A 20,519-nucleotide genomic window follows, 5' to 3' on the forward strand; every position below is an offset into this window, starting at 1 on the left:
ATAAAAAATACTTTTTTGTGTTTGTTTTTACTATATGTCTGAATTTGAATGTGAATTTGATCAGTTAAAAGAAACGGACAATGCAGCTATGTCAATAATGATAACATCTGATGATTATAAATGATGACGACTGTATTGAGTGGCCTTCCATTACCTTTTACTTCAACAGTACATAAGTGATTGTAATGGGATCATAGTTTTTCATAGCTACAGCCTACAGTCAGTACATCATCCAAATGAACAATTGCCACTTTAGAGAGAAAAAACGTAGCCAACAGGGAGCGCTGTAGGCGTCTGTTTCTGTCCCCTGTGATTAGAAGGACGTGGAAAGCACAACTTCTCATCTCTACTCACTGTACTTCCGGGTCATCAGTGCAGCTGACTGGTTCTCAGAATGGCCGCAGACAAGCAGAACGAGGCTAAACTGGCCACATTGGACGAAAACAAAGAGAATGAAGGTCTTGGACTGGAAAGTATCCTTTGAACACATGTTCAGCTACTCATAGAGTAGCTGCGTCGTTTAGCATGTCGTATAATTATGTCCCATTGTGGCTCAACGGTAGCTCATAAGCTAACTTTAGCCAGAGAGGAGGCTGATGGCTAACAACGCGACGTGTCAGTCAGTGTAGCTGACTGTAGCACGTGTTGCTCTTTGAGTATCTAACGTTATGAATGGAGTAGTATCCCTTTAAATAGCTCGTCATTCATAGTAGCTGGTCAACTAAGAATGTGGCTACCTACATGTATAGCTACATATAAGTGTCCATGTGTCAAGTGTGTTGTTGATGACAACAAGTCTCCTTTCTGGTGTTAGTCACATTACCGTTAATGATGGCTGGTGGACCGTGTCCATATTTACCATTTAGGCATTTAGCAGACGCTCTTAATCCAGAGCGATTGACAGTAAAGCAAGGAAAACACCAGGTAATACATCGAATGCATTGAAATAGTAATCTAGGATCACAGGTAAACCAAAGAACATATCATCAGTCTTTGATTGATTGAATACTTTATTAGCCGTTTGCAAAAAAAAAGCTTAGGAAAGTACAGTTCAATTCAAGGTCTGTCAAGAGGATTTTAAACCCAAGAAACAAAGCCTATATGGCTTGTTTCCATTGGGGTCCTACTCAACAGTCATAACCTGAGGTCTAACAGTAGAATATCCCAGAAAATCTATAATCTGTGCATTGAAACTATACACACTATAGGAATCGTCCACAAACTCGAGCTTGATTACAGATATGTGTGCTACGTTATGCATGTTGTGTTCAAGGCTTTTCCTAAACAGTGAATTGCAGTTCTGCAGATAATCAAGGACTCACAGCAGCAACATGGTCTCAGGCATGGAGACTACCAGAGATACAGGTGAGCAAAACCACCAAATATGTGACAAGACAACGTTATTCAGGCAAAGCATAATCATCAATTATATTAAATGGTGTCTTTAATTAGGGCAACTATTTGTACTTCATATGCAGAAGACCAAAATTCTTAGTTTCAGCCTCAAGAATCTGCTTTGAGAGATCATGTTGGCATATGGTGCACAACATAGTGGGTTAGTGTTATACAAATGTCGCCCTACCTTAGCCGCAAGCAACTCTTAGATGCTATTTTTTATATCTGGCATCTAGAGTTGCAATACCAACCCTTGACAGTCCTTACATCCAAACAGAAAAGTCAGATCTGATTGTATTAAACAACGTTAAACTCACCAACATTGCAGTTGTACGGAAAGCTTGGATTATCCTCTTTTATGAGTTACTTTCTGTCAAAATTTCCATGCAGGTGATCATTTTTCTAAGTGTTCGAGTTTGGAAGCGCTCGTTGGAAATAACTCAATGGTCCTGCGTACTACCACCTGTTTTGAAATTGCACATAATGCAGGAGGCAGCAGGATGTTGCGTTATTGAAAACGAGCGCTTCCAAAATCCAACACTTATAATAATCACCTGCACAGAATTTATTGACAGAAAGTAGCTCATAACATGTCTACGGTAGATTTTTATGAGACAAATTAGGCAGATACAAAGAGGATAATCCAAGCTTTCCGTACAGCTGCAATGTTGGTGAGTTTAAAGTTGTTTAATACAATCAGATCGGACTTTTCTGTTTGGATGTATGGGCTGTCAAGGGTTGGTATTGCAACTCTAGATGCCAGATATGAAAAATAGCATCTAAGAGTTGCTTGCGGCTAGCCCTGCCTTTTAGAACCATCATTTAGTTAACTTTTTTGTAATCCCAGGATAAGTTGGGTTTTCCTTCTACTGTCTTTATTACTTCTACTGTTGCAAACAGTCTCAAACACATGAATTATAATCAACTAATAAACTTGGGGTGATCAAAGACCATAATCACTTTACTTTTGGCATTTTATCAGTTGTTTCCACTTGGGGTCTAACAGACTGATTGCATAAAAGACAAAGTCCCTTTCAAATTGTGGTTATTGTGATTAAAAACGGTGTCCCCATTGCTGTACATCTTGCTTTCTTTAAGAGTTTTTCTTTTTTTCTTTTAATTTTTTTAACCTGGTGAGTGATGCTGCAAATAAAATGTTGCAAGAGAAAGCACGTTGGTATAGATAATTTTACCTTTTAATGTAACTTCAATCTGTAACCTTTTTATGTCCTACCCGACATTTGAACCCGGGTCCCCCACGCGAGTGTCAATATTTCTACTGCTGAGCTAGTACAGAAAGTTTGGGGCAGAGGATATATTGCACTTTTGAGCTTCATGCAATACAACCTGCAGTGGTCCTACTGCGACCAATGGATATGCATTGCTCAATAGAAGAGCAGGGAGACAAACTAAAACCTCCAAAGTTATGTTAGTTAATAGTTAAATTGTTTTAACACACTTGTTATTTATGGATTACAGCTTTAAAGATCATATAGTACATTTTGGGGAAATAAAGTAGAACGTTTGATTTTTTTAAAATGCAATGATTCTCTGTTACTATTCCCAGAGGATACTGTTCCCGCAGACTACGCCGCCTGCGCAAAACCATGGGCTTCAAAATGGGCAACAGACACAAGTTCACTGGGAAGAAAATCACTGTTGAGATGCTTTCTTCTGACAGCAGGTGAGGAATGGATTCTGGCAGTACTGCTAGTAAACAGTGGTGTAAAGTACATTTACTCAAGTACTGTACTTGGGTAAAATTGAGGTACTATTACTTTTCTAAAGTATTTCCAATTTTCAATTACTTCTACTCCACTACATCTCAGAGGCAAATATTGTACTTTTACTCCACTACAATTATTTGAAAACTTTAGTTACTTTGTACATTATTATTACAAAACATACATTAACCACTTCAGCCCTATATACATTTCGGCCACTTGAAAATAGACGATCTGCAAGCTCACAATGCGTCGCGATGCAACGCATTGTGAGCTTGTAGATCGGCTATTTTCAAAAGATTTGTATACATTTGTAAACTTGTAAAATGGGACATTCTGCATAATGAGTACTTTTACTTTTGTACCTTAGATATTATTTTGATAACAATACTTTTACTCAAGTAAATTTTGAATTCCGGACTTTTACTTGTAACAGAGTATTTCTACATTGCAGTATTGATACTTTTACTTGAGTAAGAAATGTGAGTACTTTTTCCACCATTGCTAGTAAACATTTTCAACACAACTGGTGTTGTCTTTTTGGTGCTAGTCGTCACGTGACCCATCCCACTCATATTCCTGCTTACTACTTAGGTACCTATTACTTGTTCTAATGGAGGCAGAGCGGGCATGGAGCTATGCCATGCAGCTGAAGCAGGAAGCCAACACAGAACCTCGTAAGCGCTTCCACTTACTGGCGCGTTTGCGCAAGGCTGCCAAACACGGCGAGAGGCTGGAAAAGCTCTGTGAGAGTCCCCGTGTGGATGCCAGGACCAAGCTGGAGGCACAGGTAAATTGGAGGAAGGGCCAGGGTTCTTACACGATGATGAGCCTGATTAAACTTGTAAAGTAGGGACAATTTCTTGATGAATTGATGGTAGATCATTTTTGTGCCCTGAAATATTAACCCATTAAGACCGGGAACGCATCCGTCTCATTTTGTGTAGTTAAGTTGGTCACAGACAGAGTTTGTGCTAGGGACCCCCAAAAGGGAACATTTGTCAATGTGCATTATGTGAGAGTTGCCTATTTTTGAGTAGTGGAAAAATAAAATAGGGCATAAATGTTTAAACTGCTCATCATTTTGCTCGAGACTCCCATGTTGCATGCAAATATGATAGTAAGAGGACCACTAATCACAGATTAACGCTGTTTGCTTCAGGCCTACGCTGCCTACCTGACTGGCATGGTGGAATTTGAGCTGCAGCAGTGGAAGCCTGCCATGGAGGCCTTCAACAAGTGCAAGTGAGTTTTGACACTGCTGAGTCCTCTACAGTGGTAGAGCAGTGGTTCTAAAAAGAAATTCATGTCAAGGACCCCCACAATTACATGTATTTGCCCGCGGACCCCTATCTCAAAATATTTTGTTCAAGGGACGCAAAGATTTGCGTTACAAATGTTGGGATTTGTAACGATTAATTTTTTTTTGCCAAAGTATAAAATAAGTATTTAAAGTGGTTAAAATGATTGTGACGCTATATTAACTTATTTAGCTGGAGACCCCCTGGTACCCCGCCAAGGACCCCACTTCGAGAACCAATGCTCTATAGCAGTCAGTCATGAAATATTATGACTGTGGGAGTATTAAACTCTTTGCAGTGTTTATTTTTGTCATCAATGCATCTATATTTTAGAATGGATGACGGATCAAAATGGCCCAACTTCCCATTTTGTTTCCAATAGTTTCTTATTCACAAAGTATTGATAATTGCCTTTAAAATATTATGGAAATTGTGGTCTTTGCCAGATATGGCTGTCATGTTATATTGTTTATTTGTCATCTTTGTATCTGTGAACACCTCCATTTACTTGTGTGTAATGTTCATCAGGACAATTTATGAGAAGCTTGCTAGTGCTTTCACTGAGGAGCTGGCAGTGCTGTATCATCAGCGTGTGGAGGAAATCTCGCCCAACATTCGCTACTGTGCATACAACATTGGTGAGCAACACGCAAGCACTAGGCCTGTCACAATTATTACATAATCACCTAATCGCAATTATTTGATATGATCACAATTATTTTTGCATCATCGTTTCCATGTTGAAAGATTTTCACACATTTAAAAAAGCAGATCTACAAGCTTACAACGCGTCACGTCGTGATGCGTTGTAAACTTGTTGATCAGCTATTTCTGCTATTTTTCCACTTATAAAATTATTAAATAATAATCAATAATTTCTTTGTATATTTATATTTAAGTTATTTGTCATATCTGCCCTGTGCAATTTGTGATTATGAGCCTAAAAAACAAACAGAAATAAAAATATGTTTCAATGCCAAAGACACAATGAAATCGTTAATCGCAATTATTTGTGACAATTAATCGTCAACTTAAATTTGTAATCGTGACAGCCCTAAAAAGCACTCAATCACTTCAATCACAATCAATTGCGCTAAAAAATGCACAAATGCACAATCATTTACTGACATCACAATAAATCCTTCACCTGCTGCTTTTTTTTGTCTGTTTGCAGGTGACCAGAATGCTATCAATGATCTGATGCAAATGAGACTGACTGGGGGAGGAGGAGACTTTATGGCTGAGAAACTAGAGGTGCGATACCTACTACTACTACTACCTGGCAATATGTAAACGATTATCCACACCAACGACGTGTCCTGATATTGGAAAATACAGACATGGCGGAGGACCGTGCTCTTCGCGTCGCTGAGGACTATATCTTGTCCATATTTTCCAATATTGGGGCATTATTATGCCTATACCAAGGGTGCCTTACCAAAGACGACGAGTCTGTTTATATTTTCACAATTGAGGAAAAACACTAAACAAAACCTGTGTGTTCTTGGTAGCAACTATCCAGTTGAACAAACACCTACTACAGTTTATTATTGTTGTTATGGTTACATTAAGTTTAACCACATGAACCCTAGCGTCTCTATTAGTTGGCACACTTTCTGTGAAAATAGGTGCACGTTTGGTGAAAATTGCAGATCTACATGCTTGCAACGTGTTGCAACGTGATGTGAGCTTTTAGATACGCTATTTTTGGTGAAGACATTTGTCTTGAGGGGGGGAAAAAAGGAGGTAGCCAAGAACAGAGCCCTGGGGGACCCTAGTCAACAAAGTATATAGAGTTTTATGTTAAACTGTTGACCACTGTTTGAAGTGTTCCATATCCAATTTTAACAGATATCTGACAGCCAATCAGAAACTAGATTTTTTTTCCCATGGCCTCTTGGTGATATTTTTGAAATAAATGTGCTCCTTATTATTTATTTACTACACCCAACAAGACATTGCACATATGCATATTGACAATATGTAATTTTTTTCTAGGCTCTAATTACCCAGACGAGAGCCAAGCAGGCGGCCACCATGAGTGAGGTAGAATGGCGAGATCGCTCGGTGCCTGTAAAGGTTGACAAGGCCCGCATCTTCCTCCTGGGCCTAGCAGACAATGAGGCTGCCATTGCTCAGGTCAGTCTTGTTGTCAGGTCCATGGTTTTGTTAAGGGATGTTATTTGGTTTTCTCACACTTGTAACACATCACCCGCCAAGGTATTAACACATTAACCGCCAAGAACGTAGTCCTACGGTCCGTTAAATCCTACTGTTAAGCGCCGAGACCGTAGCCCTACGGTCCACGGTCTTTTCGCGCTAAAAGATTCCGGGTTCACTTTCGGAATTTTTTTTATCCACTTCCGTTTCCGGTTTGATGACCGGAAACGGAATTATTTGGGATCCGGTTTTGTCGATCACGTCCGCTCCCATTCTACAGACGAAACTGAAACTCAATTCTCTTCCTGTAGTTTTTTCTCCTCGCATTTCACTGTTTAACGTAATCCGCTCTAACTACAACATGGATGCCCCGTTTGACACGTGATTTTCACTGGGAGATACGTTGAGATGTCGCGGATGTAAACAGACCGTGTACGGCTCAATCTTAAGGATTTTAACAAGATCTATGGCGACATGAAAAAAAACAAAAAAACAACAAAAACACCTTGGCACTGGTGAGTACATTATGAGATTAACCTCTGGCGGTCGATGTGTTAAACATTGTTTGTTATCCCCTTGCCAGCGTAATTACCTTCATCCGATGATCTTTGAAACGCCGTGGAAGCGATTGTGTACAAAAAAAAACTAAAATGTCCCCGTGGGTAGGCGGAGGGATCTGTGTATTCAGAGGAACAACAACATTCCAACCGCGATCCGCCATTTTGGGGCTTTGGCCCGCTGAAAACGGTGGTTTTCAATGCAAAAAACAGCAACTGAGTTAGAGGTGTTTTTCTGAAAATCCCATAGTCAGGGCGGATGGATGTGACGTTTTTTGGAATGATGTCACATCCACATATTACTTCTCTGAGTGACAGTGCCTAAAACAGCGTGCCTAATTTTTTTAATAGAACGACTTTATGCGTGTTGGCGGGCAAGTGGACTATTTAATAGAACGACTTTATGCATGTATGGCAGGAAATGAGTTCATGTAATGTGTGGTAACAGTGATTTGTGACCACATCTCTGCTTGTGGCATCAGTGCTTGCTGGCAAGAGATTAGAGGTTGTATTTTATTGTAAAATAAATTTATCTTGGGATCCAAATGAGAACGGCGTGGATCATTGGACGTGTGACATCAGTCATCTAATTATGACGCATCTATTTCTCCAAATTTGGGCAAGGTTTCAGCCTTGATTAGAGCCCCATTGACTTAAACGGATAAAACATTATGAGGAAAAAGAATAATGTAGGTACTTCTGTGGGCTTCTGTCAGTGTGCACAAGAAATTGGCACTTATCGATCCAGTGGTTTACGAGATCAGCTCTGAACACAGACGAATAGATTCACTCCTAACGGCTAAGACTTGTGCAGAGCCATACCGTAAAGATGTGGCATGGTTGCCAATCAGCCAGTAGGTGGACTTCACCAACTGAATTTTGTCCTGTCAACACCTCTTGTTGGGTTCACATTGTGCTAAGCACTTCCACTAGGTGGCATTCTCCTGACTTTTCACCTATCATTGACAATCAACTAATAGCTCCCTACTCTCTCAGTACCGCTGATCCCACTGGTGCCTGAAGGCTCACTAGTGTTAAGTACACTCCTGTCACACCCATATCTACTCAGGTCTCTGGCATGTGGCCCCTCTCATCGCCGGACTGCATTCTGTTCATTTCAGCGCACAAGGGACTACACCCAGCAGGTCTCTGTGGACAGATTAGCATCATCATTACTACAAATGCTCTTCACTTTTGGATGGGCTTTTGTGATGCTTATGTGTAGCTTTTCAGGCTGCCAGAGGCATTTGTGACGGACTTTATAGATAAATGCTGTTTCTTTTTTCTTTTTTTTTGCGCCAGTCATACAATATCTAACTGTTCTCCCCATATTGCAAATTGAATATTGCCTGTGAACCCATGAGCAGATCTTTAACTCTATAACTGCCAATAAACGTCTTTGAGAAATTAGCTGTTGCCTGCCAAAGACGTTAAAAAACGTCATAAAAAAAAAAAAAAAAAAAAAACTTTTTTCAAAAAAAAAAAATTTCTAAAAAGATTCTCTAATTATTTAGTATTGACACCTTTTCGATATTCCAAACGAATAAGGAGATAACAATTTCCAAAGATTTGCTGCTCCATCCACTTCAATGTTAAAATTGAAACGGACAAACAATTCACAATGTTTTTTGGTTTGAAACCACTGGTTTTGAGCTATTTTCAAACATCAAACAACACATGACAACAAGGTCAAATTGACCTCGTTGACATTTGTGAAACCACACCTGAATCTCATCTGTGATTAGAAATTTTCTGGGGATCAATCATACTTGAGAAAAATATTTTGTGGCTATGCGAAAAGGTACCAAAATCGGTCAAAACCCTGGCAGAGGCTACAGACTGTTCTGAAAAAACTCTGGCAGGGTAAGAGTTAAGATGTCTACATTTTGAGAACTCAAGATCTCCATACAAAACTATATACCGCACCGGTATGGTGGTCTGGCATGTTTAGCCCATTGACCATAACTCACAGTATACTTGACATTACTGCCAACCATTTTTCAAAGCAGTCTGTGGTTTGTTTTTCGAGGAAGCCGTTGAATTCAGTTAATTTCAGTGCGATATGAAAATCTACTTGCAGACAGGCAAGACAACAAAGATCAGTGATGTTCAATTTAGTTGATAAGAGTAGAGAATCAACAGTTACTGTATACATGATGGATCATCAACCTTAACCGTCAAACACTGAGAGTTTACACTGGGAAATCCTTATAAGGCTGTAGGCTGGCACTGCTAAAGGCACTTTCTACTCCTCCTCCCCATCTTGTTAACCACCCTTTCCTCCCTTCATACTTCAAAAGATGTTTGACAGGTTGGCCCAGTCATCAGGGCGTAGAGGGGGTGTCTGCAAAGAGTTTGTGGTTAATTATGTAATGCCAAGCCCCTGGGTGGATTAGGGTAGCCTCATAACTTAACTATTACTAATTACTATACAGTGTGGAATCTTCTCGTGGCATTCCTCATCCCATTCAGCACATTGTGATTGCCTAATAGGTATTTTTTCCCCGCTTGTAAACAAAGACTGCACAAATGAATAATTTGCAACAAATTAGTAGCAAAACCAACAAGAAAGTGCCACTTTGTTCAAACTCTTATCGGCTCGTAATTTTCATACTGTCTTCATATTAATTCTTTTTTTTTGCCACATTGGACTCGATAGACCCAATTCAGTTTTCAGCAGGGCAGCACAGGCCCTCTCTATCTTCTCTCATGGACAGAAGACAGAATAGAGGAGTGAGAGGATGATGTAAAGAACAATCGTCTCATTCATTCACACATACTGCGGTAACTCTAGAGACAGTCATGGTGCAATGTACAGGATTTGGATCAGCAACTTGCTCAGCTACATATTTATGTCTCCCCTTCTCTCAGCCACGGTCACATTCCAACTTATGTGCTAGTCCCCGTGTTATCGGAGAAGATCTCCAACCACCAGTGAAAGTATTTGTCAAATTGAAGCTCCTCAAGGGGAGAAAATGTTTATTGGATGTCGGATTCAGCCAGTAAATGTCTAGTTTAGTCGTCTCTTTTCGACCAATCAGACTATATAGCAGAAGTCCTGACGAGAAAATTTAACAAGGTAATTAGGCAAATCATGAAATAGAAAATGAATAAATACACACAACTAATAATACAATGAGACGAAATAAACGCACTAGATAAAAGCCAGTCCACAAACACGTGTTTTGTTGTTTTTCTTTAAAAGAAAAATGTTTTCACTCTCTGCCAACCTCACCTCCTCTGGCAAGCCGTTCCAAAGGTTGGCGGCCATAGTGCGAAAAATCGATGTTGGATGTATTCGGCATGTATTATATGCCAGATTCATTCTGTTGTTGCAGTTAGTAACGGCATCTTTTCGATACATTGTAATACACAGGCAACAAATGAAGAGACCAAAGAGCACCTGTACGAGACCCTGTTGGCCGAGTGCAGAGACACCATCCAGACTGTGAGAGAGGAGCTCAAGGCAGAGGCGGTAAGAGAAATAAGTTGGTTGACATTGAGGTTAATGGGTGATGAGAGTTGCCTTAAAAAAGGTAGGATATGCACATCCCCACAGTTCTTTAAACACTGTGCTGGAGGCGCTCGGGTGGCGCAGTGGTAAAGTTCCTGCCCACCACCGCGGAGGTCGTGGGTTCAAATCCACCGTGTTGCATCCGGCTTTATCGAGCTTCTAGGCGAACACAATTGGCCCGTGTTCGGGGGTGGGAAGCCGGGCGGGGAGGGTGATAATTGTCACTGTACGTAATCCTACGGGCTGGGGCTGCACCAGTCAGCAAGGAGTGTTGGGCGGGGGGATTAGGACGGAGGCTCTACGTCCTCCCGGTGGGGGCTCCTCACTGGCAGGTGAGTCAGTAGGATACAACAGCAGTGGCAACACAGAAATGTGTGTGGGTGGGGAATTAATTTGAATAACGACTAAATTGGGGAGAAAAAGGGGGTAAAAGGCAAAAGAAAAAAAAACACGGTGCTGGTCCCTACCAAAAGTGAACAACAGGCAAAACGTTGTTCACTTTTGGTTCAAATAAAAAAAGACGGGAGAGCAGTTTATCGTGTGCGGACATTCCTTTTTTCTTCAGATGAGAGTTGCCTGCTCACAAGATGTTCACATTGCCATTGAACTGGAAATGCTGAAAATACTTTGAACTAACTTGAACAAATTTGTGCCATTTGGTCTTGCAGAAGCAGCGTGAGAGGGGTACCGATCCAGACAATAGCAAGGTGTCCAACCTGCAGTTCCTGCACAGGTAAAATACCACTTAAGTTAACATCGGCCAACACATGCAGGCCTTTAGCCATATGAACCCTAGCGTCACTATTCTGAGCATGTGATAATAGGTAAATGTTCTGCAAAATCTTCTCTATTTAAGATGCAAGGATACAGTATAGCAGTGATGTCAAACTGGTGTTTCGCGGGCCATTTCTGGCCCGCGACGTCGTCAAATCTGGCCTGCGATGTGATTTTAGAAAACGCCATTTAATACTACCTTTTAATTTAAAAAAACAAGAGAAAAAAATAAATAAAAAAAACGGCAGCAGCAGCTTCTTAATTATGCACTGAGGCTAGCTGCATGGGTCTGAATACTGGACAAACTTGTTCTGTGAGAACAATGGCCAAGCCGTGAAGCCACAGCCAAGGTCATTAGCATACAGAGGACCATCACCATCATTCAACTCTACCTGTACTGGAGAGCGCTTTTTCAACAGCATCACAACTCCGGTAAAACATTGTTGTATGGAGAAGTATATATCCGTTGCATCTGAGGAGTAGAGAGTGGCTGCATTTCTCCCCTCACCCCGCCCCCCTCACCTCTCCCCTCACACAGCAGCGTCTCAACTGAAGGTAGTGAGAAAGGAATAGCCTTCCTTTGTAACTGTTCTCATCTTAAAAACTAGAATCCACTTGTCAGAGGGTGTAACATTCGTAGGATAACCAGCGATGGGCAAAATAATTAACACCAGCTGTGAACGCTTGACTGTGAGTGTGTGTGTAACCTCGCGTCACCAGTCTTTCCGTGTGTGTGTGTGTGTGTGTGTGTGTGTGTGTGTGTGTGTGTCTTCCTGAAATGAAACTGAAAGTAACTTCTCATAAAGGAGGGAATGTGCAATAATGCAACTGCAGACATTATATTGCCTTTTGTTAGGCTATTCAATATTAGTTTTAATTTCTTGAAATCATATTTATTTCATTTGCAATAATTCAACTGTATGGCGTGCTAATGTTTTGAGACATATTGTATTACTACACAATAGTAAATAAATAATTCTACACAATAAATAAACATGTTTTAAATAACTGATCTAAATATGGATTATAGTTATGATAAGTGTTGCCATAATCATGTAGCTCTACAACAGAGGCATAGCCATGAAAGCAATGGCACAAAATAATATTTAAAAAACTGTAGCCTATATATATATTTTTTCCCAATAATTTTTAAGCCATTCGGCCAAGTGTTTCCTATATTCGGTTTCAGCCAAGAATTTGATATACTGTAGTTACAGCAGTGACTGAGATGTAGCTAGTGGAGTAGAAGTAAAAGTACTGGAAATTGGAACTACTCTAGTAAAGTAAAAATACATCAAATCTTTACTTAAGTACAGTACTTGAGTAAATGTAATTAGTTACTTTACACCACTGTTGTTATATAAATCTAATTATTTGCTGGAAAAATTCTGTCACTGTAGTGAAAATGTGGCTTAAAACATGGTAATCATGACCTAACCACCCACACACATTGCAGGTATTGTTTAATTTCAAATTGAATTATTCTACTTAAAATGGTTTATTGGGGCTCCTTACAAATTGCATTGTTTGTTTTTAATGTCAATAATTAAAGTAGCTATTCTTCTTAATCTTAATACATTTAAAAAAAAGTGATCTACGTAGTTAGTGGCAGTGTCTGAGACAACAGATGCTGACTGAATGCGTGTGAGCGTGCATGCACGTCCGCAACTGGTTTCGGCCCACACCAAGTCACCATTTGACCAATTCGGCCCCAACCCCAAAATGAGTTCGACACCCCTGCAGTATAGGGTTTAAATTAAAGATCTTAGCCATTGACTTATATTTTGACATCTCTCTCCTCGACAGCTACTTGACCTACATCAAGCTGTGTACTGTGGTGAAGAGAAATGAGAGCATGGCCAACACCCTGCAGGTTAAACTGAAGGAGCCCCCAGCCGATGACAACAAGAGGACCCCTCGCCCCCAGGACCTCATCCGCCTGTATGACATCATCCTGCAGGTAGTACACATCAACACACACAAATGACACAGTAGAATTGTCAGGGTAAATATATTTATTAATATTAATAATAACAAAAAATGCAAATGGCAAATTCAAAGTTTACTGAATTGACTACATTTGATTTAGTTAATAAATAAAGATGTTGCAAGCATTTGCTCTCACTCCCTTGGTCAATATCTTGGCCTTCCAACATGATTTATTTGGTTCTCCTGGTTAAACACAGGAGGGACATTGTTTCTGCTCGAGGAACTCTACTTTGTTTGATTCAGTAACTTCCTTGTCACAGTGTAATAAATCTTCAAACTTTCCTTGTCACAGTGTAATAAATCTTCAAACTTCATTCAGTCAGTCTCCTCGCTCTGCTTCCCTTCACCTTTCTGTTCTCTCTTCCTACCTCACTCCACCCTCTCCACTCTCCAATCACTTCCTTCCTCCCTCCCTCCGTCCCTCCCTGCACCCTACCCCATGCCTCTCATTCAGAGTCTAGCTGAGCTGTCCACCCTGCAGGGACTGGAGGAAGACGCCACCTTTCAAAAGGAGGTGGCACTTAAAATGCTGGTCTATAAGGCATACAGGTCAGACACGTAAACACACACAAAAAAAACTGCGAACGTGTTAATTTTTATTGTCCAATGAACAATTCAAATGACACATTTGTGTGCATGCATAAGATTCAAATAGCATAAGGTTTAAACTGATTTAAAACACAGATGTTTCTGTATACCATACTGAAATTAATGGAAACCAGTGGTTTCCTCAGAAAAATAAAAAGTGCAGCATGCTTTGGAAAATTGTCCCCCATGCTGGACTCATGGTCAATGGACTAGACATGCAATACCACGAGTATGGTCCTTTCACTCATGTGTTAATTTTCCACACAACAGACTCTTTTCTCTGACACATTACTTACACACGACACAGACCTTTGGTGGTCTTCTTTCACTTGATCATCTGTTCTTCAGTAAACAAGACCATCTTGTTAGCGTGTGTGTACAGTATACTGTATGTGTGAGTGATACAGATGTAATGTGAGCGGTCCTGTCCTTGCAGGTGTTTCTTCATAGCCCAGTCCTATGTGGTGGTGAAGAAGTGGAGTGAGGCTCTGGTGTTGTATGAGAGAGTGCTGAAGCATGCCAAAGAGGTCCAATCCAAGGCCAAGAGCCTCAACAACAGTCTGAAGGTTCATGACCCAGTAACACACACACACACACACACACACACACACACACACACACACACACACACACACACACACACACACACACACGGACAACATCATCAACATCATCTTGCATGCTGTCGCTCTACTTGTGACCTTTCCCATACATGGAAGCAAATACATGAACACACACCAAAATATCCATGGGTGCATTATAAATCAGCTCACCTTATAAGCGTATACTCTATGTTGTCAAACGCACGCACACACGTAGACATGCATGTTTGCATAAACAACCCTAAGACCTAACATGTACACCTACTATACTCCTGCATTTTCTTCTTTCCCAGTTTTTGTGCATTAGTGTGTGTGTGAAAAGCATGCACGCACAGCACAACATCCATTGAACACTGAAAATAAATGGAGCATATAATTAGAATTGAAAGGAATTACAAGGGAACTGTTCAAAATTTGCCCGATACGAGTTGATTTAAGGGTCTCATTTTAAGGGTCTCATTCTGCAGATAATTTAAAGGCATTGGTGCTTCAGCAGTTTTTGATTGCTGTCTCTCTGGCCCCTACAGGATCTCCCTGATGTTCAGGAACTTATTGCTGATGTCAACGCTGAAAAATATTCACTTCAGGCTGCTGCCATTTTAGGTGGGTACACTACACACCAAAACTGCCCACCATTTTATATACGTGCTTGTTCACATTCTAGATTTGCATAATTGGCTTAATTTATTTGTTATTTTACACTTGGATTGGGAAATGATTGTGTGTGTTGATATTAAGATAGGGTAATCTATTTTATTGAGTGTGATGCTAGGTGAACTATGTGTTTCTGTTTTAGACACTGATGAGACTGCTGAGGTTCCATCCCAGCAACAGGTGAAAGACAACAAGGTAAGAAGGGGAAAACATTATTTTCTTATTTGTAATTATTATTAATTATTAAAAAAATATATATATTAATTTGTAGAACACAGTATGAGATCAGTTAGTTAAAATAGGGTTACAATATGATCACCCCAGATGGTATCGGCTCATGTTTTCTCCTTTCCCTTAATCTCGTCAGCCCCTCCGTGACCATTTGGAGACCTTCAACCTTGACCCTACTTTAGTAGGCAAGCAGCCCAATCTAGTCCACTTCCCTCCTGACTTCCAGCCAATCCCCTGCAAGCCCCTGTTCTTTGACCTTGCACTCAACCATGTGGCATTCCCACCGCTGGATGACAAGGTGGAGCAGAAGGGCAAGGGCGGTCTGACGGGCTACATCAAGGGCATCTTCGGCTTTGGCAGCTAAATTGAGCCCCAGGATTTTAAGAGGCCTCCGGGAAGGGCCCCATGAAGTCCACTTGATATCTCGTACAATGCGACCAGGCTTGGGTCAGTTGTTAATTGGTGTAACTTGAGATACGTTTTAGCAATCGCTTTGGACTGCTTCAAGTGCACGATGTGTGAGGATTGGAAATGTTGTGTGACAGTCTGATCGGGTCCAATGTTTTAGCCTAAATCAGTGATAGAAATGTAATTCAAATAACAATCTGATCCAAATCTAACTAGCGCCATTAGTAGTAATAAAATGTCGCATTGTTTGCTGGCACACTGGCTCCCTCCTCCCATCTGAGCAGCCAAGATATACCGTCATGTTAAAGAGGTTTTTATGCCTTGTGATTTTTGTTCTCAATCTCACTGCTACAGTAAAATAAGCCAGGATGGCATAACTGTTAAATTTTTTGTTCTGTTTTGAAAGCGCCTTCATTTACTTTTGTGTCTGAATATGAGAGAATTGCAACCATTGTCCACGTATGGGATACAATTTTACTATCACTTTGGGACCTAGTTGTTTTAATAATAGACATACAAATACACGTCATGAAGAGGACTTTGACCATTTTGAGTTTATGAAACTGTGGTCTATATAGTTTTATCTATAATCTCAATGTCTGAAGACTTTGGTTAAAAGAGCAGGGACGAGTAAATGCATGATTAAGCCATGCTGTCACATGATGGTTGCGGCTGTGACCGTTCGGTGTGATTAACTTGTTTTGTGCACAAAACTAAGCCCCTCCACAGTCACACGGGAGTAATGGAAAATAGCTATATGGTTATTAGCAAGTGTCCCTGTAGACATAATAATGTCACAATTTTTCTGTTTTTGTTCTCATTTTGTTATAATGCATTTGTGTTTAATGGTTTGGAAGTCTAAAGACGCATTAAGTCCACTTTTCACTCGTCCCCATACCAAAGCCAGTTGTTTCTTTTAAAATCTATAACTGTGTTGAACTGACCTTATTTAATGGTTACACACGTGCGACGTTTTCAATGTCTCTTCTATCCTCTCTCACACATGAAACCTTTATATTTAAGCTTAATTTGTTTGTGATTTTTATCAAAATGTATTGGTTTTCATTTTTCAGAAAATGTGCCCTCTTTGTTAAACGGGACTGGGTAGAAAGTGCTCAAATACTTTTTCGCACTGTAACCGAGAAGCCCAAGAAAGGAATTATGATTAAAAAAATGATTGGAAACTACTGTACTGACGACGAGATGGCAAGAACAATGATAGATTTCCAGGCCTCCAAATAAAATAAAAACATATTTGCGCCATATATGACTTGATTTTTGTTCTTGACACGAAAGTGACTGGTTAAGGCTATGATCATCTGGAAGGCCTTATACTTGAGGCTATAACTGAAATACTGATATACTGTGTGTGTGTGTGTGTGTGTATATATATATATATATATTATATATGCATACGCACAGTACATGGCAAAATCCTTAACTTTTTATTACTTACTGAAGATTTTACTCTAGATATTTAGTTTTGCAGGGCACACTACAGTAACTCACCTGTGTATGTGGGAGGCCAAATTGATTGCATGGGTAGCAACAAATTGGAATAGAAACATGCTGGAATTTTTTAGGTAAGTGTGTGTGTGTGTGTGTGTGGTTGTACTCTGTTTTGGGTGTGGATGGTTAAAAACTGAATGGGATGCCTCCCTAGGGTGTGACTGAGCATGTGTGAGAGACTTTACACCTCAAGGCATGTACATAATTATAGGAATTTGTAATATACAAAGTATGTGTTAAAATGTATATTACATGTGTCTCTACTATTCATGGTATTTTGGTTATCAGTACCTTGTCATCACTGTTCTCTGTGCACATTCCTTTTCACTCCAGACACATCAATGTGCATTCCACCCTTGTAAATGTATTAATGTAGTGTGTCTGGAATCTCTGGATATATTTCGGATGGTTTCTGAACTGCATGAAGAAGATGAAGATGGGACAGGCAGAACAGGTACTGTGTATGAGTACCACAGTACTGTAATCTGTTGGAAGAAATGCACACTGTCATGTTGCTGTTATTACCCAGATACTGTTGTACATACCGTACATATTCATTCTCATATTCACATGTCTGTACACGTATAACCATTCAGATATTCATTGGCGATGGATGTAGGCCTATGTATATTCGTTCATAGATAAATTGGCGATAGACTATATTTATCCTTATATTTCTTGATTGACTATAACCACTCATTCTTTTACAGATCAAAACGGGTTGAGTGGAATTTCGCTGCTGTCATGTGAGGTGTCATCTTTTCAAGCATGACATGGACACAATTTTATTTTGTGATCCTTTGTGTCATCACGTGTTTAAAAAAGGTTGAATAAATGGATTGAAGTAAAAAAAAAAAAAAATAGTGTACAATTACAGCAGTACAATATCTTTACGCAGCAGCTACATAATATCTTTCTAATAATTAAAGACATCAATGATCTCAATGCAAACTGCAGGCTTTATTCAAGACCATGAAATGATCAAAGACTATTCTATCTTGAGGGCTGAACATGCTAACTCCTTTTGTATTGTTTTGTTTGGGGTTATTTGAGTTTTCATCAAATCTCCACTACATACGTAAATGGACGCACCCAAAAACACTATGACTCACTGAATCTATCAAAAATGCAGCCTCTCTTTTCTCCCCTCCACTCTGTTGCAGTAAAAGCTGCCCAGCCACATTCCTCGCCATGATGTCCCATTGTTGATGGGTCAGACAGAGACGCCCTCGTCCTGAAAGACCAGGCTGGCTTTGGCACGGACCCTACACACACTGTACGGTTATGACATGTCAGTTTGTGATCGCACAAAGTAAAATCTTCTGTGCCAATTTAACTATGAGAGTGTGAACATGTAAACAAATGGCCGATCCACAAGCTTGTAAATCAACTTTTTTTCTTTTTACACTTTTGATAAAAAATTATGATACCAGTGTTAAAGCGGTTAATTTAGAGAGGGTACAAATATGTAAAGATACACATGGAACCAATTTGACCCTTAAGAGTCCATTTTGTTTCATTTGTACACTCCCTGAGTTACAAATAGATCAATTAATACTGAGGATTTTACTGTGCATTGTGTGTAAACTTCCTTTTTTGGACTATAATAATCTGATAGGCCATGTTCCCACTATTAATTTGTTGACTGTATCCGTCTCTATAGCCTGTGCTATGTGCTGACAGATTTATAAACAAGGATTATTTTTAAACTTCACTTGCAATTACTATTCAACATTTGGCCATATTCAATAATGTTACAGGCTGGTTTTGAAATGATCCACATTTATCAGAATGTGTTAGTTGACCAGTAGTTAACGATCAATGCCATTATACTCATTTTCCTTATTTGCTGTTATCATTCATAAAAGTGACTTACTGGGCACAATGTACACATACTTTTAGTATTATTGGTTACATGTTGAACAAGGTCCTGATTTGCATTTGAATTCACAGTCCCCTATTTTTATTCCACTCCCCACAGGAACCCTGTATCCTTCCAAACGCTTGGATGTTTTCTGTCCATAATTCCTCCATTTGTAACACTGAGAGCAGTGGTGGAAAAAGTACTATTTTATTTTTTTACTTAAATAAAAGTATCAATACTGCAATGTAGAAATACTCTGTTACAAGTAAAAGGCTGGTAATCAAAATTTACTTGAGTAAAAGTACAAAAGTATTGGCATAAACTTATACTTAAAGTACCAAAAGTAAAATGACTCATTATGCGCAATGTCCCATTTCACTCGGTATCATGTATAAAATGTATTAAAATCTTTTGAAAATAGCTGATCTACATGCTCACAGGCTCACTTGTGAGCTTGTAGATCGGCTATTTTCAAATAGCCTAAGTTTAAATAAGGCTGAAGTGGTTAATGTATGTTTTGTAATAATAAAAATTTACAAAGTAACTAGTAACTAAAGTTTTCAAATAATTGTAGTGGAGTAAAAGTACATTATTTATCTCTATGGTCTAGTGGAGTAGAAGTAAAAGTATTGAAAATAGGAAATACTCCAGTAAAGATAAAATTACCTCAACATTTTACGTAAGTAAAGTAAATGTACTTAGTTACTTTACACCACTTTCACCCTGACACCCCTATTTATTTATTTTTAAACAATTAAAACATGGGGGCTTTATTCCCCCATGTTTTAATTGTTTTGTTTCAGTTTCTCAGATGTTTTTAATTGTGTGATGTTTCTTTTTATGCAACTGCCTATTGTAGCACTTTGAGATTTTTACAAATGTAAAGTGCATTATAAATAAAATCCATTATTATTATTATTATTTTGGGCATGATTGTAGGTGAACATTATACAAGCTTGTAGATCAGCTATTTTGGATATTTTTTTAGTAGGGCTTAAGTGGTTAAATGAACAATGAGGATTTTACGGTGTTGTGATCTGGTCTGGGTGTGAGCGACAGGCAGGGCCCTAATGAAAAGGATGGGCGGGGAGGGTGTGTGTGTGTGTGAGGCAGAGGAAGGAGGTGTGTGTGTGTGTGGAACAGGTTGATCCAGTCCTTCTCAAGCAGGTGTATGTCGGGGCAGCGTCACACCTGCTATACCTGCAGGAGGGGAGGGGTTACCGGAGACAAGAAGCTCCACTTTTAACAC

The 20,519-nt window shown here is 39.6% G+C and overlaps 1 protein-coding gene across 1 annotated transcript; it reads left to right on the top strand.

The window, feature by feature from the left end:
* The first annotated feature begins 360 nt into the window (after positions 1-360).
* On the top strand, positions 361-17,160 carry srp68 (signal recognition particle 68). Its single transcript, XM_080447834.1, has 16 exons — positions 361-473; positions 1,299-1,365; positions 2,963-3,079; positions 3,714-3,909; positions 4,282-4,364; positions 4,949-5,058; positions 5,595-5,674; positions 6,419-6,559; positions 10,514-10,612; positions 11,320-11,384; positions 13,232-13,385; positions 13,869-13,963; positions 14,439-14,568; positions 15,132-15,207; positions 15,401-15,453; positions 15,626-17,160. The coding sequence occupies exons 1-16, from the start codon at positions 395-397 to the stop codon at positions 15,851-15,853; spliced, it is 1,773 nt and encodes a 590-aa protein (XP_080303960.1). The 5' UTR covers positions 361-394; the 3' UTR covers positions 15,854-17,160.
* The last annotated feature ends 3,359 nt before the right edge of the window (positions 17,161-20,519 follow it).

Source organism: Gymnoscopelus braueri (genome assembly GCF_963280865.1).
Source record: "Gymnoscopelus braueri genome assembly, chromosome: 2".
NCBI classification, from domain to species: Eukaryota; Metazoa; Chordata; class Actinopteri; order Myctophiformes; family Myctophidae; genus Gymnoscopelus; species Gymnoscopelus braueri.